General features: G+C 45.2%; 1 protein-coding gene across 2 annotated transcripts; it reads right to left on the bottom strand.

Annotated features, from left to right (window-relative positions):
* Positions 1–6,555: 6,555 nt before the first annotated feature.
* On the bottom strand, positions 6,556–21,273 carry LOC6612148 (homeotic protein spalt-major). Of its 2 annotated transcripts, none has more exons than XM_002036629.2 (7): positions 20,427–21,273; positions 11,213–13,883; positions 10,374–10,534; positions 8,106–8,370; positions 7,811–8,043; positions 7,523–7,720; positions 6,556–7,387 (listed from the first exon to the last, which is right to left on the bottom strand). In XM_002036629.2, exons 2-7 carry the CDS (start codon positions 13,812–13,814, stop codon positions 7,034–7,036), a joined length of 3,813 nt encoding a protein of 1,270 aa, XP_002036665.1. In that variant the 5' UTR covers positions 13,815–13,883; positions 20,427–21,273; the 3' UTR covers positions 6,556–7,033. The 2 variants fall into 2 exon arrangements, with proteins under 2 accessions (XP_002036665.1, XP_032581606.1); XM_032725715.1 differs by lacking the exon at positions 20,427–21,273 and adding an exon at positions 14,469–14,993.
* Between the last annotated feature and the right edge of the window lie 387 nt (positions 21,274–21,660).

Below are 21,660 nucleotides of genomic sequence, written 5' to 3'. Positions count from 1 at the left end.
CGATTTTGCTCTGTATGTAAGTCTCGGATCTCGAATCATTTGGCCATGGAAAGCTGAAATCCCGGGACTACGAATGGCAAAGATGACTGCAAAATGACGACACGAACTTGGTTGATAGTTCTCAGGCATGACTTTGAGTAAAACATAATGACTTCATTGTGATAGTGAAATTACACACAGCTGAATTGAAAGATAAATCCAATTTGTAGAATGCAGCTCTAACAAAAAAGTCTTTTTATATATAAATAGCTAAAATGTGTAACTAAATTAAATTCAAAAAAAGATTTGCCAATTAAAAAAGTACTTGAAAATAATCTTCTATGCTATATCCTTTAAAGTTTAAGTAGTATATATAATAGTAAAACAATTAAGTCAATATAACGAAACTACACAAAAGTTTCTGCGAGTGACTGTTGCATGAAAATCGAATGTCCATGCATATAGCCATACTCATATCTGAACAATGCATCCTTTCAGCGGTTAATCAACCATTCAGTTGCCGGCCAACTTTCCCGATCTGATCCCCCCTGGAAGCCGTAGCTCCTCCTCCTGGCCATCGACTTTGCAAAATACTGCCTACAAGGCCGCCAACAAAATGATTTGTTTGGAGTTTGATAAGCGGATGGGACTGTCGACGGCGTCATCGAGGCATCGCAGTAGATGTATCTGTATCTGAGCCTGGGCACTGGCTGGGATATCGGAGCATATATCGCTGGCATCTGAGCTTCGGCAGCGGCAACAATAACTAAATGACTTTTGTTTCATGCGGAGGATGTATGATTGCAGACGGCGCTGCTGCATGCTGCATGTTGGATGTTGCTGCTGTTGCCATCGCAGGACTTGGATGACAATCCATGTTGCTGTCGACGACTGTCGGCGACATCGACGACGAGTGATCCACATCCACTTGCAATCGCCGCAATCAATACTTTGTTAGTTTTGAGCAACATGTTGCTGCTGAGGTGCAGCAACTGCCGCTGCCGCTGCTGCTGCTGAAGCTGCGATGTTTGGTATGCAAAAAGGCAACTTTTGTTATCTTCATGACAATCATTGAACCGGCTCATCCGTGTGCCACAATTGCTCGTTCGCTTTTTGCGCTTGATTGTCTTCTGTCTGATGTCTCTTCCCCCCTATGTTGCTGATGCGCTGCTGCTGCTGCTGCGGCGGATGATGATGATGATGGGGAAAGAAATGGCGGCTGATATGGCCGCTCCAGCGATTCGCAATCCGATTCCGATGCCGATGATGATTATTGTAGTTCAATATTTGCCTTATGGCCATTTCTCAACCGGCTTCTCCGTTTTTGTCGTTCGTCGCTCGTTTTTTTTCTGCTGATGCTACTGCCGCTGCTGCCAGTTGTCAGTTGCATTCACATCAAATTAAATTGTATTTTGCAAAATAAATGAAATTAAAAGGAATGACAACGGCAGCAGCGACAAGTGGAGCGCAGCCGGAAAAGGCGAAGGAGCTGGGAGAAGCCAAGAAACATGGAGCAGGAGTCGCAAAATGAGATGGAGTGCAGCCAACTGCGACTTGGCTGCAGGTTCATATGCAATTTATGTTCCTTTCATTGTTTACTTTTTTTTGTTTGCTTTTTTCCTGCCATCCGCCCGTCCGCTCATCCATCTGCAGCGTCCCTTTTCCACAGTGTGGCGTTCTCCTTTTGCGGCGGGAAAAGTTCTCGTGCTGACCATGTCCATCTCCTTGGCTTTTCCTCAGCTAAGCGGCCTCGATTGAGTTGTTGTTTCGGACGCGAAGTAGTCATTTGCTGGATTTTCCTTCCTCAGTTTTTTCCGTTTCTATATGTGCTGGTTGTTGGCGCGCCAGTTCTCAAATAACTAAAGTCAACCTTACCAGCAAAATTTTTATCAAATTTGTATTGAATTTAAAGCTAACATATCACACTAAATTGTGTTGGTAAATAATATTTTAGCCCGTGAACTTATTATTTGCAAAATGTATTAAGTATCTGATCTGGTAAAAACAAAGCATTTACATAGATATACACACGTCCGTACATCCGTACCCCCATCGATAGCAGTGTTTTCCTGCCGGTCGCCAAGGCCACGCAAGTATCGATAACGCGACTGCTTCGATCGGACAACATGCGAATATGTTGCGCTTATTGCACGCTGTACGTGACCGTGCCGCCTGTCCACCCCTCACTTCCCCCCTTAAAGCACAGAACAAGTTGCAGTTGCAACTAGCAAATGCATTTTGTTGCACTCGCCGGCAGTTGGCTTTAAGCGGAAGCGATAACGTCTAACAAATTAAGCCATGTCCCGCAAAGCAGAAGCCTCGGCACGAGAGGACTTTATTAGTTGAACTCGCCAGGATGTGGGATGGGCGGGGCAGCGGGCAGTGGGCGGAGGGTGGAGGACTATGAGATGCGTCCCGCGGGAGTTGAGAGGTCGAAATTCGACTTGTAAATAAATAAAAGCTGAGCCGCCATAAAACCCGATTTCGATATCATATTCCAATCAGCCGGGAACATTAAGGTAAGTGGCGATGGCTGGGGAAGGACTGGATTTGCACTAACAAAATAATATTGAATTATAAATATAAACAAATATACATAAAATAAGACCTTTTCCTTATTAAAGTCCAAAAAAGTTCAGATACAAAGTTCACATTTTATAACTTAATAGTATCTTTTACTTTATACTAGTTTTGCTAAAATAAAATAATTTTAGAACTTTTTAATTAAATTCCAGACCTAATTAATAATTCTCTAGCCTAGAAAATAAGATAGCTAATTGGAGTAGTATAAAAACCAATTAATCAGCGCTATCTAGAAAGACTTTTCTCCAAGTGTCTCGGCTATTTCCACCGAATCGATACCCGCTGACCAGCAAATAATTTTGGCAAATATTACAACAATATTTCGGTCGGCTGTCCATGAGGGAATTACCTTTTGGGGAAGGTAAAATGTTCGGTTTCTGATCAACCAGGCGCAGGGTGGGATGCGGGCGATTTTATGAGATTGCCTGACAAGTTTATGCCACCAATGTTGCATATGCAACCACCCAGCTGGGTCGTAAAGCCAACTGGCAAGGCCAGCCAAAAAGGGCGGCATTCGCTTAATGGCAATAATAAAGTGGCACTGGCATTCAACACTTTGTCAGCGGCTTTTGCGCTGTCTGGCCGCATTTATCATGCCACTCGAGCTCCAGACTATTTTGACAAGTTATCAAAATGAAATGCAGCCAACAAGTTGCCTGTGCCACAAGACACAAGTCAGATGCGAGAAGACAGCCAGACAGACAGACTCTTCTCTATCGGGCCTGTCATAATCCTCTGGGTGAGCGGATGGGGATGGGGAAGGTGGAAAGAAAGAGCCCTCGACAGACGACAAGTGTATTTATGTTATGATTTGAATACCGCTAATGACAGCCAGACTTGGCAGCATCTTTCGAGTGCCACCGTAGACATATAGACAGATGGATGTGGGGGGAATCCCCATACAGAGTTCCTGCATCCACATTTTCAGCGCCCCCATCAATTCCCCAAGCTGCCCCAGGCTGTAGGTATTTTCACACCTTAACGCCTCCAAATTAGAATCGATCTGGGAATGCCTTTCGCCGTGAGCTGCAATTGAGCATCATCATTATGATGCCCATAACGCTTCTTATGAAGATACTTCTCATGGAAGATACCACTCCGTTCTGTACGTGTGGCATCGTTTCCTTCAAATGCAAATGATGCCACAGCCCCATCCGCTCTATCTGGAACTCCAACTCGAACTCCATTTGCGGGGTGAGGAGAGTGAGTTACGATTACGATGCCGCGATAATATCAGGCTTTATAAATTTATTAGGACCAGCTATGTGGATGCGGCGAAGAGCCAGATATATTTAGCCAGATGGGTAAATAAACCGTGTGCGTCTGCTAATAGAACATGGGTGAATAGAAAAAACATTAGAAAGAAGTGATATTACATTTAGATTTATCTAGAATTAGAAATGCCAAAAAATTATATCTCATATTTCACATGTGCAAGTAACTCTCAGCAGACCCCTCACTGAAACCTTTCACAATCAGTGACTCCATCTTGAGGAAAACCCAACCAGTCAGCGATCTTCAATCCCGAACAACAGCAGAAACCTCAGAGTCAATGACAACGGCGAAACAGGGAGACCGTGACACAAGAGCAACTTGCAACTTGCAGCAGCAACAACTGCAGCAGCAACCCTGGCAAAAGCCGCCGAATGCCTCGCAAGGACAACATGAATAATCCATTTTTCGAAACACTTGTTCAGCACACAGCATCCTCCGCCTCTTGCCACACCGCCTCCCTTCGTGGATGATCATAGATATGGAGAGGGAACGCTATCCCTCCTCCATCCATGTCCATCGTAGGTGTTGTCTAGATCTTGGCCACGCATGTGAGCGGCAGCAGGAGCCAAGGCAAGTCAAGGAGTCAAGGCTGGCAGCGACACCAGCGCCGAGATTAAAGATTCCTCCATAAACAAACAAGCGAAATAATTGAGGCAAAATTGAAGCAAACTACTCGAGGGCGGAGGATGCAGTGCGCCGAAGGTTGTGGCTTGCAAAACCAGTTCGGAGATTCGCGGTGCAACAATTAGCACGGAATTTGTGGGTGCCATAAAACGCGCTACACGATGGCCGCTTGTTCTCTGGAGACGAGCGACCATTCCCATTTTCATATCAATAAAACTGCAGTGTCGATTGCAGTGGCTTTTCTTACCCCGGGGACTAACGGTGGTTCCACCGCCCGCCCAACTATCAACTTTCCTTTCCAAGGCGCCCAATTAGACACACTTATATTTATAGGCGCACCGCAAGTATGCACAACTCTAAGTAGATTGGTATAAATGTTTATAAAATAAATAAAGGTAATTAGAATGAATTTTATAATTAAAATATCAAGTCTAACTTTTCTGAGCAAAGTTTTAGAAATAGTTTAATCACAATTAATTCCATATTTTACCAACAAGTGGAAACTGGGACTCGTTTAACTGGCGCCCAATTAGACACACTTCAAAGTTCGCTACGGTATGGGAGCGAGCTCTCTCCATCTTGGTGGCCATCAAACGAAGAATCATAATTCCCCGGGATCCGCGAAATAATATTCATCCAACGAAGTTGGGGCTGGCTGGGTTATTATTCATAGACCGTTTTCGGACGACGCGTTGCATGCAGACAGAGTTAATTACGCGCACAGATCAAACAAATTGCACGCAGAATAAATATAATGCAGCCCGAAGATAGAATCTAGGAGCAGATCTAGAAACGAAATGAGGTTATTAAGATCCCCGACGGCTGCCAACCGGCGGGCGAATTATGATCATGAAAATTTTGTCTGCGCCCTTTTGGGGTGATCTTGAAATTTAGCCAGAGATCCCGGCCAGACATGGCACAATTTCTCATCGCCCATTTCGTTGCAGGAGGTGGGATTCCTTCACCGTTAGCAGCACCACCACCGCCTTCCCCTTGTCAGACCAAAGTTAATGGCTCCAGCCGTGGGGCTGTTAATAGTCCCAGATCTACAACCCCCACTTTTTGCCATTCAAGACACTTTATGGCCGCATATGAAATATGTGCGCCCATGAAATGAGCTAAAATTCTCGGGAAAAGTGCAACATTGTGGAAAATGGAATTGCCAACAAAGCAACATTCGTGCAAAACAGAGGGTTGCAATCTTTGGAGGTGTTTATATGCAAGTTGTTGGCTGGAACTCGCAGTGTTTGTCTAAAGAAAATAGTAATGTTTCATTTTGAGAGACTTTAATCAAAAAATGCGGAGACTCGCACTTATTAATTATACTCTATCATTTACCTAAATGAGTCGCATTTAAAGTCAAATAAATCTGAACTTACATTTTCCTATTAAATCTTTTAGGAAGAGATAATTAGTATTTGTCTTCTACAAAGTTGTGGGTACGAAGTAATTAATATTAATTCAAAAATTAAATTATCTTAATAAGGAAGCAGTATTGCGTGCTATTGTCATCAATCTTTTGTTCCTTCTATTAGTTCGTATTATTTCATGGGGTATTTATTTTCACCCTGTGCCCCACATGTGCCACTCGCCCGGGAATCCGATTTGGTTGCATCGGATCGAGTCTATATAGCCTATAGTCTATTGTTTTGGCAGACAACGGCTGTCATATTTGGCGAACATTTATAATTCGCGGCGACATCAAGTTGTTGCGGTCTAGAAATTATTATTTGTTGCATTGTCGTCGCGGGAAGAGGAGGCACTGCCAAAATGACAAGACAATAATTAAAAGTTTTGCGACAACGCAAAGTATCTGTGCGAGGCACTTTGACCAAACACCCATTTCTGGGCAAATGAATCAAAAAGAAAACATCTGTTGGATGGCGATGGGGGATGCCTCGTGGCGAGGGCGTCTTCCCGAAGGGAATGGGATGATGAATGGGATGCGCGTGGCATGTGGCACGATCGAAGGAGGCGCACTTACCAAAGCTGCCAATTTGCATGAATTTATTGAATCCATCGTAAATGCGATACCCAATTCCATTTGGTATGCTGCCCACTTCCCGGAAAAGAAACGTCAGCGAGTTTTCTTTGCAATTTCGCATGCCGGCTTTATTTTTGATCATTTTTGTCGCGCTGTTTTTTTTTCGGGCTTCAATTTCAATTTTTTATATGCAACTACCACAGTTTACATTACGTGTATTTATCGGTATATGTAGTTAAATATATCTAAGTATAGCCATAAAATTAGTTAAGTTCCGACCTTGCAGTCTGCCTGATCCGGTTGAAGATACTTCTCCAGCCAAGTTCGTTCCTCGATCTGCTATTTTTACAACTTACCGGCTAAACTTAATGCATTTAAATGCCTTGAAGATCGCTATCAATTAACCGTACTATGTATATATATATGTATAGACACAAAGGATATATTCGTATAAGTGTGTGGGTGGTGGTGTTTGAGTTTGTGTCAGTGCTAGTAGAAGCTTAGCGTAGGGTAATGCTCAAGATATGTACTCCACAAAAACCATGTGTGTTCCAAGACTAAGATCTCATCTGCTTCTCATCATCCACGTTACTTCTCCGCATCCCTGGACTCCGATTCGTCGTTGTCCCCTCCAGTGGTCTCCGTCTCAGCCTGATCCTCCTGCTCGTTAAAGCCACCCATGGACTCGTTTTGATTGTTCTCCACCTTGATGCGACTCAGTGGATGCCAGATATTGCCGGATCCCTCCTCTTCCCGCAGGGCAGGACTCTGAGCCGGCTCGGGCGTGGGTGACTTGCTGCTGCTCCTCCGCTCTAGGCCGTAAGGATGCTGGGCCAGGAAGCCTGGGAAGCCGAGGAGTCCGGGCGGATAGGGATATTTCCCGCCGTTGGCGAAGGGAGGCGGGGGAATATTGGGAAAGGCGCCGGGACTGAGTTCCCCAGGCTATACGGAAAAAGTATAAGAACAACCAACAAATTGCAAATAATATAACATACTTGTATACTAGTAATATAAACAAACTAAATATTCTTTATCAGTTAACAGATAAAGCGGAAGAAGAGTGCATCTAATAATTACCTTTGGTGGCAATCCGTTAAAGAAGGGCGGCAGGTAGGGAAAAAAGAGCTCCGGTCGTCTCTGCATGAACTCCTGCTCTGCACTGGATCCAGGATGACCTTGGCCCGAGTTTGGACCAGGTCGCATGGGTAGCTCCAAGGACATTCGACGACCCCGCCGCGAAGTCGGATTCGTCCACATGTGAGTGCCCATATGTACCTAGAAAACATAGAAATCCCAAAAATGGACAAGCAGGGGAACTCAGTTGAGTAAATTGCTGGAACGAGAAGCTCTAATTCTTGACTGTACCTTCAGATTCCCCTTGGTGGTGAAAGCCTTCTGGCACACATTGCACTGGAAGGGCTTGTCGCCCGTGTGGGTGCGCATGTGGATCTGGAGTGCGGAACTCGAACTGAAGTTCCTTCGGCAGACGTGGCAAAAGTGCTTGTTATTCACCGGCGGATCCAAACTAGAGGTCGGAGGTCCTGCGGACATCAGAGCCTGCTGAAAGTCGAGGGGACTGGCAGGAAAACGATGGGCATCTAATGGAGAGAAACTCTTAGGATTGCGGAAATGAGCTCGTTTATCCTCGCTAGAGACTTACGGAGCTGCATCTTCATCAGCGACTGCTCTGCATCACCGGCCTCCTGGGGATAATTCGAGGTGGCTCCAGTGCCAGATCCTTCTCCAGCCGAAGCACCCTCCTCCACCATCAACTGCTCCTGATCGGGATCCTCTTTGATGGGCGTTGCTGGGGGATTTTCAGCGGGAAAGGGCGGATTGGATGACTCCGGCAACTTTTCACCCAACGACGAGGAGGACGACGACGAAGGCGGCTTCTTTGCGAACAGATTTGGATTGAGAGTGAGCTGAAATGCGATGATGTACAATATTACAGGGCGAGATACTTTCAGCGACGGGCGCTAATTTCTGCGCATTTTCGGCTAAATGTGCCGTTCATTCCGATGCGGCAGCCTCGCGCCTCCTAATAATATTATTTTCGCGGAGAGTGAGAGCCAAAAACATAATTTACAATTTTTCTATGCCATCGCGTGTAATAATGCCAACTAATTATCTCGCGCAGACGATGCCGCCGGGTCTCATATTTTTATGGCAAAACAAATGTTCGCCAAAAAAAAAAGGGGGGAATCTGTGTGCGAGGGGAGTCGAATCCAACTATGTAGTGCTCTGTTCTGTTGTCCCCAGCCGACGCGACGAACAAAAGATTAAATAATTTTGCATAAAGCGTAGCATAATTTATTTGCATTGAATGCATCGCACACACCGTCACCGATCCGGCACAGGCTCCTCTATATCTCTCAAACCAACCCAATCCTCTATAGCCCCGAAAAGCCCTTCGTTTTCATCATTTCGCCGCGATCCAGAGTGAAAACATACCAGACGGAGTCGTAAATTTCGCATCATCATAATGCATTCTCGTAATTACTTAAGATTTTTGAATCATTTAGAAATTTCAAGCCCAAAAGATGATGCCGATTCCCAGCCCCACCTCCATTGCCTGTCACAATCCCCCTGCATCCATCTGCATGGGATAACCCCATCCCCAGACCAACCCGATCCGATGCTCGTCTGCTCTAGATCATCAACAATGTGCTAAGCGAGCAAAACGGAACGTGGCCGCTCCGCAGCCAAAGAAGTACAAATGCTGTCTGCGGCAAAACTTGGGGGGCGTTGGGGAAAAGGGGGGCACACCCCAGCAGAGACTTGCTGATTACCAACTAAAAATGTTATGACATTTACACTACACTTGCGTTTTGGCCACAATAGGAAGCACAGGAGCGGTTCAAGGGATTGTCAAATACAGAGAGCTCTCCTAAGTATATTTCTGAAAACCAAAAATTCTTTTTAAAAGGCATCTTTATCCAACTAAAAGCACCCAGCTGCGAGGACTGCTCAAATTCCGTCCCTGTGCGGAGACACTAAGTTTCAGTTTTGGAATTACTCCAAGAATGTGTGCCATAATGAACGATGTCATTAGTCATAGCGGGACAATGCCGCACTGCGTGCCCCGGCCAGAAATAAATATTAATACTAGCATTTGTACTTAAATTATGGACAGCCACCGCAGAACCACTCCATCCGAACATCGGAGCAGCGAACGCACTTTAATAAATAATTGGCATTGTTGGGCGATGTAATCCGGGCACTTAAAGCTCTCTCCGCCGACGAACTGAATCCGTGAGTCTGGGTTGCCTGGCCCCAACAACTTGGTCGATTGGCGGCTGCAAAGCGGAACGCCAACAATTAAGGCAAAGCTATGCAAGTTGGCCACAATTTCTTTCATAGTAATACCCATCCAGTGACGAACACGCCGGGCAATTAATAATGTGCTCATAATTTGTATGGTCGCAGCCAAAACGGACCGTGTGCTCCAACCATATTTGGCCAAATCAAGACAACCCCAAGGAGCGAGCTGAACCCGTGAACATTTTAATTAATCATGACCAAGGCAAGACTCTCACTGACAGATGGCACTGGTTCTCAAAGCGAGAGTTGAGGTGGGATTAGGCTAGTTGGATGTGATGTAAGTGCTACCATATTGGGGCAGGGAATGCTGCCCCATGGTTAACTATGGAAGTGATTAGTGGGTTGCGTCGGAAAGGGAAATCTCACCGGGAAAAATAAGTGGAGTTCAAGTCAGTAACACGTAATGAAGTACTAATTTCCAAGTAGTCCATCTTATTATTGTGGATAAAGAGAACTATTATGTATTCCACAAGCATTTCTATAAACCATTTATATAATGCTTTCACAACATTTAATAAATTGGATCATGGCGATATGTCGCTTATCACGGCGTGGATTAGCAAGCATAGTGATCCCATATCTTAATCGATATTATTGCACTTACCTTTGCTCCATACGGCGATCCAGCATCGCTGCATTGTGGGCGGTGGGCGTGGCCCGTCGCCGGTTCTTTGGCATGTTCGCTCTGCAAGTGACTCTCCAAGGCGGCCAAACTGGGCAGCATCTTAAAGCAGAGATTGCACACATTGGGGGGCGGGTGCAGACCTGCGGATGAGGGCGGGATGCAGACAAAGAGTTACTTGCGAGGTCAGTGGGGGACACATAATTCCCGCCACGTGCTGCCGAATGTGGCTCGATGCGATCGGAGATAATAAATATCCATCCGCGTAAAAGGTTGTGACATAATGAGGCGACAGATCGCTACTCGATCCGATCGCTTGTGCCTCTTGCGCCACGAATCGGGAATGCGCCAATGTTTATAAATAAATTGCGGAATTTGGCATAGGCATATCAGACATGGATTGGGATGGAGCTGGGTGGAGCGATGCGAAGTGCTCGGCGGATGCTTTGTCTCGGTCCAATTGAGTTATGTCGCGCCCAGATCGCAGATTTATCGCACTTCCACAGCGAGTTGCTTGGCAAACGCTGACGGGGTCAAAGGTGGCAGACAAAGGGGCTTTGTCATCTCGCATCCCCGAAGAGGACGGCGAAGAAAGTTAATGCCAAGTGTGGCGGCCAAAAGATACGCAATTTGCCGGATTTATTTTTATATCGTTGGACGCGACAAAGAGCAAACTATAAGCTCTGTATTGCTTTTAATTAGGTGGGTAGATTCATAGTGAAGTACCAAAGTAATCAAGATTTTTCAAAGCTCCTTATATGAATCAGACCATGATATTTTTTTAAGCCCCAAAATAATATAATAGAGTATTGATAACTTACCCATAAATCCAAGTGGACCAAAGGGCAGCAGGGGAAATTTGGCGTGAGCGTGACCTAGAGCGTGCATTTCTTCGCGAGCAGCTGCCATGAGCAGAAGATTTGGAGGCATGGGCATTCCGAGCATGGGAAGACCACCATTTCCAGATCCTCCACCAGCAGCTCCGTTAGCCAGTCCAGCTGCGAAGATACGACCCGAGTTGGAAGAGGGTGAAGAGAGATCCATGGCTGGCATTTCACCACTCTCGCTGCGGCCTCCAGTTAAGTCAGGATTGGAGTGGGATCTCTCATCAGAGCCATCGTTGGGGATCCTTCTCTCCCGCTCCCGCTCCTTCTCCCTATCCCTCTCTCTCTCTAGAGGATGAGGCGTGGCTGTGGCTGCACTTGAGTTATCCCTGGAGTCATCCGTGCTGTCCATGGTCATAAACTCATCAAAATCTCCGCCCTGCGAGGACTCGGATCTTTGACCCGAATGATCCGATATGGTGGTGGAGAAATCCAATGTATCCGAAGTGCCCAGGGACTTGTTCGAGTTTTGATCTTCGATACCCAGCCGTTCAGCCTCGCCAGGATTGCCGGGAGGGGCTCCCTGACCACCGCTGCCATCGTCCATGGTGTGGATGCGAATGTGCTGCTGCAGGATGATGCCGTTGGAGAACTTCTGATGGCACACCGGACACTTGAATTGACTCCTCATCGGCGGCTTGATCTTGTGTATGCTCATGTGGGCTTTAAGATTGCCCTTCGTGGCGAAAGCCCTGCCGCAGATCTTGCAACGGAACGGACGCTCTCCGGTATGGGTGCGAATATGCATTTGCAGGGAACTGCGACAGGACATAACCTTCTGGCAGAAGATGCACTGGTTGGGATCGGTCAGCTTGTTCTCGATGTTGTCCACCAACTGTTGCAGCTTCGAGGTCTCCGAAGTCTTGTCGATCTCAATCAGATCCTCCCATGACTTGTCGATAATGCGCTCCATTTGCGCGAGGGAGTACTCCGCCGGCTGTGAATCTCTGCTGGCAGAGGAGCGCCTTACCAGCTTGGCTATGTGCAAGTGCTCGACAAGATCCCGTTCCCTATCCTCTTGCGGCGGGCTTACAGCACTTGTTTGTCGCTTCCGCACAGAACCATTTCGTCGTGACGAGGTCACCACCGGCTTGGAGACCTCTTTTTCAGGTTTCTCTGATGACGGCAGTGGTGCATCTGTCTTGACTTCTTTGGGAGTCTTGACACGCTCCACGGGAGAGTGGGACTTCTCCTTTTCCTTAACCATTGGCTTGCTGAGATCTTCTGCCTGCGGAATTGGAATCTCCTGTCTAATCTCCTCCGGCTCCTCAGCTTGATTGTGATGCTGCTCTTGACCCACAGGTGTTACTGGTGGCGCAAAAGGCAGGCGAATGGGATACTGCTCGCCCTGGACTTGCCCCTGACCCGAATGACCCACGTTGGGCGCCACTCCTGGTGGCAGCAGCATTGGCGGAAAGATCTGCGTATGCCGCTGGTAGTGAACCTTCAGATTGCCTTTCGTGGTGAATTTACTTCCGCAAACATTACAAACGAATGGACGTTCACCGGTATGTGATCTCAGATGTATCTGCAGGGCCGAGTAGCTGCCAAAGATCTTGCCGCAGTACTTGCAGCGATGCTTAAAGATCTCACCGCGACTTTGAGCCTCTTTGGAGGCATACTCCGAGTATTCCTCTTGCATCTGAGCAGCGTGTAAGCTCTGGGATGCGGAGTCGAGAACCTCCTCCGTTCTCCGTTGCAACATCTCCAGGCAATTGGGCTCGTTTGGGGCTGGCGGGGGATCGTGGTTGGTAATGATGCTCGATGCCAGACTCGAGCTTATGTCGCACATCATGGATTGGTAACCCTCTGGCTCTGCCTTTCTGTCCTCAGTTCCCCTCTTGTCAGTCTTTGAATTCTCCTCCCGCCGCGACTCCTGATCATGCTCTGACTCCGGACCCTGCTCCAGCTCCAACTCCTCCTTCAGGCCATTGGTGGGCTGCTTCTTAGGTTCCGGCTCTGGCTCCGGCTCTTCCTCCTCCTCATCGCTGTGAGAGTGCCTACCCAAGGCGGCTGCCTCGGCCCTTTTCAATTGACTCTGCAGGTGTTGGATGAGCTGTAGCTGCATCAGATGCTGCCGCTGCACATTAAAGATGGTGGACTGCACCATGGCCAGATCGGCGGACTGGTGGTTTCCCGCCATCGCAGTGGCCGCAAACTGGGCCACCGCCACTTTGGTATGTTGTAGAGCCTCCAGCGAAACGTGACCACTGCCCGGCAGTGATTCCCGACCGCCGGACGAGATCAGCGAGAGATCCAGTGCCTCGTTGCTGTTCTCCGGCTCCTGTTCCTCGCCGCGCTCCTCGGCCGTTTCTCTTTCCGTATCGGATTCCGGGACTGCTTCCGCCTCCATTTGCGGCTCGGTACCATTGTTATTGCTATCCGCATCCAGTTCCTTGGCCAGCAGGGTGTCCCTGTCCCTTTCCCGATCTCGATCACGATCCCTGTCCCGATCCCGGTCCCTCTCCCGCTCCCCGCTGCCGCTCCTGGTGCCACCAGTTCCACGGTAATTGATGCGGTTGCGAAATATTGAACACATTATCCTCTCGATCGGAAGCGCTCACCTCCTGATCCCAATAGCCGCTGAAGTCTGAACATGGACTGCACCCTGGCAACGAAAGGGGAGAAGATATAGGGAAAATCTTGTAAAAAACGCACATTTCCCCATTTTCCTATCAATAACACTGAACAACAAATGTACTTGTTTGTAAACTGCGGTGCAAAACAATTAAAATAATGATGGAAAATATCTTAATGTTGTAGAAGTCATTTTAATATGATAAAATTTATATAATTGGCTAATTGAATTTAAAATATAACACCTCGATCCGGAATCCGGAAAAAGTCCAGCTGGGCAGTGTTATTTTCCGCGATATATGCATATGGCCGGATCGTCACGTAAGGAGTGCCCGGTCAGACTTTATGATAAATTTTTGAATATATGAATAGCGGCGTGTCGCAATTTTAGACGTTGAATAAATGAACAGGGCGCATATGGTTAGTCGCGTATAATTTAATAGTAGTCCACGATCTGGACTCGCGGCTGGAGAGACAATTTGGATATTACGGAGATTGTCGTGGACTCTTGACCGGGTTGGAGGAACCGAAAAGAGTTTTGCATCAGGCGTTCGCATGAGAGGGGGTAATTTATTGATTTATTACACGGAATCACTCAGCATAACTTTGAGCCTACCTAGATGATTGAATTTTTGCCTCGAATCTCTCGGATTATTCCACGTAATTTAACTGACGCCGGCAGATATCGGCTATCGACTTATGGACCCACTCAAGTTAAATAGAATGATCACCCTCAGGTGTTGCGAAACAGCATTTTCACACTTGATACACTTGAGTTAATCCCATTGCTAGACATCTCCCCAATATATCCCTCTACACAGAAGTATTGACTATTTCCTTTTGGTTCGTTCATCAGGTATTTTGGTAAAACTGGGAAAGTCCAGGGATAGCCGGGTATTTGATCGCCGTGTGGTGTAGAATCGTCGACCCAAGATTAGGATAACACAGCGAACTCCCAGAAACCACCAGTTGTTCATGTACTTCCTGGTAGTTGGCATCCTGGAACGAACTTGACTACGAATTTGTACACATTCTGTCGGACATGAGATGGTGTATGAATGGCCAACTTGGGGGTGTACTTTCTAACCTGGTTGCCCAATAGCAACTAAAATGTTCAACGTACGCGCCGCATAAATTTCGTAGCAAATCGATTTCAACATAATTCCACAACGTTTCTGAGTTACACTTTCAACAGGGCCACAAATTCTCGATTCCCCCGAAAACCGAATCCCAGAAGCGCCCAGAAAATAAGGCTTGCATGGCTATCCCATCCGCATTACGGCCGATTGCTTTATGATTATTTCCCGGCAATTAAGAGAATTTATTGGCAAAGGTAAACACTCGCCAGATACAGATACAGATGCCGATACAGATAGAGATACAATAGTAGCCGTACTCGGATGCGTGGCAATATCGATTCGACGCACTCGAACTCATCGACGCGCACACATATCGACTCCACTATTTCTATCAATGGGCGATGGGCTCATCGGAAATCAATTTGTTTAATGGAGAGGGGCGGTGGGATAGTTTGAGGTGGAGTTGGCCCCTAAGAATTGAAGTCTGGGCCTGAGCGAAAGTGTTAACCGAAACTCAAGTGAGCCGGGCCACAACTTATTCCACTTGAGCTGATTTCTTGAGCGATTTACGCACAGCCAAAAACATAAAACTTCCGCAATTGCCCCGGCAACCCATCTCCCCAGAAGCTTTAAGAAGTTCCACAAGTCTGCGGTGGGATTCCATCAAAAAAGTTTCAAGCTTTCAATTCCATTGTCACTCCACGGAAAAGCCCGGGGAAAATTGGAATAGAATAGCCAAAGTTTCCTGTCAGCAGGTGGTCCCAGCCTCGCGAAAGGAACTCTAAATCTTTCGGATCTCTTAGACACGCTCTTTCAAGCAAACTCCGGAATCAACACGGTGTCAATCATTCGTTCAAATCGTGAATTATGGTTGAGTATATATGTATGTATATGCTGTTTTTCGTATCCCTCCGAAGTTCCCTTTAGCGGATATTGATCAAAATTCATTGCAATTCGCTTGATTGATTGATGGCCTAGTGCATATATCCGGGGCCAATTGGATTGCTCTGTTTTGGGAGCCATCGAATGAATGAACCCGAACCCAAACGTAAACAGACACTTTGGAAGTCTATTTGGCGGGGAAAGGGAAATGGGAATGCGAGATCTTGATTGAAGTCTGTTGTTTCAACCGTCGATCGAACACGAAAGACTGCCAGTCCATCGACGGCCATCACTTTATTGGAAGATTTTCGGGCAGAAAGCGCCAATTCTGACAGACTGACGAAAATTACAACGAAATTAAAGTACGAAGTTCGGAATAATGATAACTAGCAAGTAAAATTTGTTTCTTCAATCATTATTATGGCAATGGCCATATATGTATGTAATGTATAAAAACTTCTCTAGGTATTTCCCACAAAAGCGTGATTCATTTCAGTGGATTGTGTGATAAATAGCCACTCCAGTTTCACCTGACATGTGGCAAGCTTATGGAAAAACTCCGGCAAAGGTGAACCTCAGCCCCACGCTTTTTTCCTCCCACCGAATTGACTTTCCCGAAAAAAGCCAAAGAAAATATGGGAAATAAAAACGGTTGAGGAGGCAGCGAAAAAAAAAGTGGGAAATTGTTTGAGGCAAATTTATGAGCTTCGCTTAAGCAAGGCAACTGCGTCTGGTTAACGCTCCCCCGATGTACCCGCTGCATATGTGTGTGTAACATCAGGTCCGCGGTGGTAGGGGGATTTAAAGCCACTTCGGCATTGACCATTTTGCATAAAAGCCTCTGTTCCCAAACGAAATTATGTCCGTGGCAAAGGGGCAGCCAATGACGACAACGAGTTGCCAGTTGAGAATTCTCATTTCCAGGGGTCCCTTACAAAATGTCTGCAGAATTTATTAAGCTGAAAAAATTTTATGAGTTGAATTGGTATAATTTTCATATAATTTTTGAGAAGGAAGCGAAATGGAACGCTGCCAGCCAGACGACGGTCAATTCAACCAGTTGAGCCCAGCGGGGGGTTAAGCGCCACACACACCTCAAGTGTGTGTGTGTGTGCGTATCTGTGTGGGACATGCAAAGGGCTGTGTCTGTGTGTGTATGTGTCCGTGGCAAGAAAAAGGGTCCGCAATGAATGAATGGCCTGGGAAGAAGGCAAATTCAGAGGCAACTTCAGATAGCCAAGCCAACACAGCACACACACAGATACACGCAGCCCACACAGATACTCCACACAGACAGGGGAGTCCGGTCGGAAAGCTTGTAGGATGAATTTGTATTGTTTTGCATTTGCTTTTGGGGCGCTACTTTGTTTTTGCCTCCGCTTTCCGCTGCTCGTTCCTCGCTTCTTCCTCCGTGCCATTTCGTTTTTGTTTGAAAGGAATAATACAGGGTTGGTGGAGTTGTTAAGCTGCCATTGCAAACAATTAAAATCATAAGAGACGCACATAAATTATTCATGGCTTAATCTAAAGTGGACAATCTATGCAAAGTACCAGGGCACTCACACAGGCCCACAAACTCACACACACACACACATGTATTTCTGGACGGACACTTGTTTATCCCCCCAGCCACGCCCCCCTCTCGACGCCCACACACATGAATTGGCCATTTTTGATATTTTGCCAATCTGTCGACTTATTTTAATTACTCATAAACGAAGGAAATAATTGCATTCAAGTAGCCACCTTTTGTTATTCGGGATTTGCGTTTTATATTTCAGCTTTGCTTCCAATTTTGGCATGTAAAAAAACAACGAAAATAGTACGTTACTAATTTGAATTTAAGTTTAATTTTGCCAGGAGATTTAAGTTAAATTCATAAAGATTCCGATACATGTTAAAAATTGCCTTTATGAAGTTTAAACATGTTGCTTTTTTATCGAATCGTTTTAAATTGTTTAAATTTATACATTCCTCTGATTAAAATCCCACAATTATAATAAAATATAAATTTCCTAATTCGATTATATTTTTGAATTCATTTTTAACAATAGGATCAATTAAAACTAAATTAAAATGCTTTTATCGTATCGAATTACAGTGTTAATTGGCGCCTATATATTATCCAGTTACTTAAGTTATAATTAGACATTCCGCCGCCAGTCATATAGATAGGGAATTTAATCAAATCTAGTAAATCGGTTTTGTTATTAATTCAGTCGAATTTTTGCGTTTCCGCAAGTTAACTTAAACTGGCCGTGCCCAAATTTGTTTTGATGAATATGAATTGAATTTGGTTTATTACCCCGATAGAAAACTATAAAAAGCAACTCAAAATCCGGCAGGTTCTAATAGATTTAGAATGGCATCCAACTAATAAACTTGCGCAGCGAATAGGCAATAAAAATTTAATATATGCGCTTTATCGAATTAGCGAGCGGAATTAAATTGAAAATTCACAAATGCAGAAATGCATGATATAGCTGAATATTCGAGGACCTTAAATCACGAAGGGGTCGAGGGGGATGAAGGGGCTTAGATGGATTGATATATAGACAGATATGTAGATTCGCATGTTGGCTGTGGCAGCTTCAATGGCCTACATAATAGAAACACGCTGCGAATAATAAAAACATTTTCGCCAAATATTCGCATTCAAAAGCTACGAAATATGCCGAGCACTATCGTCGCGGGCGGGAGATAGGTTGTATCTGATAGATACATTTCTTCTATACAGCCTCTATGGCCGCACATTTCTGTCATAACACAAAATAAATATTTCATCCGCTTGGCTCGCTTGTTTTTTTTTTTTTTTTTTGGTACCGCGTCGTGTCTTTATTATTAAAATGAAAATAAATTTAATTTTATATCAAATATATTCAAGGGGGGTGCGAAAAGCCAAATGGTTGGCGAGAAAAATGAGAGATAGACTGGCTAAAGTGCTTCGAATTTTTACAAATGAATTTATTGCCAAGCCAACGAACAGAAAAGTTGAAAAAAAAACATATAGACGCTCTTGGTCGTTGAAATGAAATCGCGCGTCTCATAAATTAATTAAAGCAATAAAACAATAAATGCACAAGGAAAGTTCCTCAGCCCCTTGATATCTTGATATCTTTGTATCTGGCTTGCAGCAGAGTGCATTCTTAATGCCGCTCATGCGCTGCATCAATTGATTGAAGTGTTTTAACTTATCTCTCCATGGATCCGTGTATCTTTGACACACTGACTTGACACCTGTCATCTTTTCGCTTGACCCCAGATGGGCCATGTCTCCGAAAGGCATTCCCCACCCTTTGATTTGCAATTTCCTACAAGTTTCTGTGTTAATTTTCTTCTTGACATGTTCTTGTTCCTGTTCCGTTGGCCTGGCATATTGTTCGACTTGCTCATGTTGTTGTCATTGCATAACAAGCGCATACTCATTCACACACACACTTAGCTCCTGTCATATCCTGGAGCACAGACTCCTTACGCCCATGTGCCCCGCCTCCTCTCGACCCCTTGACCCCGCCCAACGTCCACCTTTGGGGCACAAAGCAGTTGTATTTATGTTGGCTTTGACATAAGCTCAACATGCAACTTTCGGGCTGCTCCGTTGCAGTTGCATGTCCTCGCATAAAGTGCCAAAGTTAAATAATCTTACCACCCAGGATCGGGGAAATGAGGACGGAAAATGGCAGAGGTGCTGCTCGGGAAAGTAGCCCCGGGCTCAATTTCGATCTTCTGCAATATGTATGCCTTATTTTGTAGGTTATTTGGATGGCAACTGAATTTCGTAAACATATAATCACATAGGTCAGTGGCATCGTATTTGTGTGCGTCATGGGGAGTCAACACCCATCAGGACTTAAATAATATATGACCATTGGCTTAAATAGAATACACGAAACTTAGTTTTACCGGCAATGTCTCTTGTTTTCAGAGATATTCGACTAAATATAGTAAGACTTAAATCAAAGTAAGTACCAAAGTGAACTAAAACTAAGAATTATCGAAAGCTAAGAACTATTTGCATATTACGTAAAAAAAACCAATAGGGAAGCAAGATACAATAGTATTTTTAAATCGGCTATATTATTATAGTTTCACTAATCAATTGTAGAGTGAATGATCTTTTAATTTAAGTAGTTGAATTCACTTTCCGGAAAACTATACCCCTTACTTTATGATTTCTTTGGGGATCCATCGTATCATTCGTATTACTAAATTGTAGTACCCTCGACTTTAAGTTCGGTTATTGTTAAGTTGAAATTAGTTTGCGTTATAAAGAAAGAGATTACATGAAAGTATAGTTTTTGTATATTTTTTTACTTCACTACTACTTCACTGATTGTGTGGTAAATATCCTTACTAATTACCATTAATACCACAACAAAACTAAGCTTAAATGCGCATTTGCAAAAAAGCAAGCCGTAAAAATTACTTGAATTACTTTATAACTGAAATCAAATGAATCTCAAGTCATAAAATAGTAATTTTTATGCTATTTCGCTGTCACTACTTAATAGACTTTAAGTCCGTTGCAGATGCAAAACATATATAAAATGAAGTTGAGTTTAGTAGCCTTTAATAAATTGTTTATAACTAATGAAGAAATTATGAAAACTCACTTGATTCTCGTCGCTTCTTGCTCCTTTTCCTTCTGATTTTGGCTATCCTTTAGTCACCATCTTTTCGGTTGCGTAAATTATCTCACAGATGCCGTCGGCAAAGCGGAGCGTTAGTTTTTGCACAGGATTGAGTTTATTCCAAATTCGAGTTTATTGCACATTGGCCCCCCTCTCGCCGTCCCCCTCCCACACACGCTCCTTCTCCTTCTCTTTTATTATTATTTGTTTGTTTTTAATTTTTGGCTTGGTTGTTGTTTTTGTGTTTTTGGCGAGTTACTTTTTAGTTTCGCGGTTTCCGACGTAGATCTTATGATTAATTAAACACGCGCGACCGCTCAGCCCACACACACACACATACACGCACGCATGCCCCCGCCCCCCGCACGCACACCAACGCGTGTCCGTGTGCCCAAATACATACGTACGAATGTGTGTATTTATGTTGCGGGGGCGGCGGTAATAAAAACGCACTGCGATACCGTTAGACTTTAAGTGGCAAAGACTGGCTAATCTTTGTGGGATTCCTGGGACTCTCAGGCTCAGGCTGCGAGTTCTGGGAAAGGCGCTCTCGACTGGCAGGCTGCTTTTTGGCTCGCCGACTGAAACTATGAACTGATGAATCGAAATCGGAATCGGGAATCGAATCGGAATCTCGGGGCTGGAAGCGAAACGAGTCCGAAACCGAGAGGCGACAAACTCGAAAGCCGAGTGGTGTGGTGGAGCAAGCGAATGTCCTTTTTGGCGACTGCTGCTGCTGCTTCTGTGGCGAGTGGCGCCCCCGCGCGGTCGAAGAGAGCAAATGGCGGCAAATGGCGGCGACTGAGGCAGCGACGTCCTGCGAGCCGGAGCGTCGACGGCGCTCTATGGAATCGAATCGGAATCGGAAAAAAAACAGGAGTCGTCGTGGCCGCCAAAATTCGCAGCAGCGAAAGCTTCTCTGCCGCTCTCCACAGCTCTCACCCGTTCGCGCTCTGCCCCTGTTAATCGCTAACAGCTTGGGGAAGTGGCGTATAAGACTGCAGTTCGAATGTTATCGGCGACTGTTAGCTTGTAACCCCTATAGCTGTGCTCCTCTAACCAGTCGCTCTCTCCGGCGACAGAGAGAGCAAAAAACGAAAAAATACACATAAAGTAATCCGACGAAACGTCTTCGTTTTTTATGAACGTGCGCAACGGATCGGCAAATAAATAAAAACGCATATATAGCAAATTATGACAACTTTAGGCGGAGCAA

This window comes from Drosophila sechellia, chromosome 2L (assembly GCF_004382195.2).
Source record: "Drosophila sechellia strain sech25 chromosome 2L, ASM438219v1, whole genome shotgun sequence".
Lineage (NCBI taxonomy): Eukaryota > Metazoa > Arthropoda > Insecta > Diptera > Drosophilidae > Drosophila > Drosophila sechellia.
Note: the sequence above shows the minus strand (reverse complement) of the source record. Positions and strands in the feature narration are given on the sequence as shown.

Coding starts and splice junctions, on each gene's coding strand:
- LOC6612148 (XM_002036629.2), bottom strand. CDS start 13,814: ATGTGTTCAATATTTCGCAACCGCATCAATTACCGTGGAACTGGTGGC. Junction 8,371..10,373: donor GATCGCCGTATGGAGCAAAG/GTAAGTGCAATA, acceptor ATCGCATTTCAG/CTCACTCTCAATCCAAATCT. Junction 8,044..8,105: donor GCTGATGAAGATGCAGCTCC/GTAAGTCTCTAG, acceptor TCTCTCCATTAG/ATGCCCATCGTTTTCCTGCC.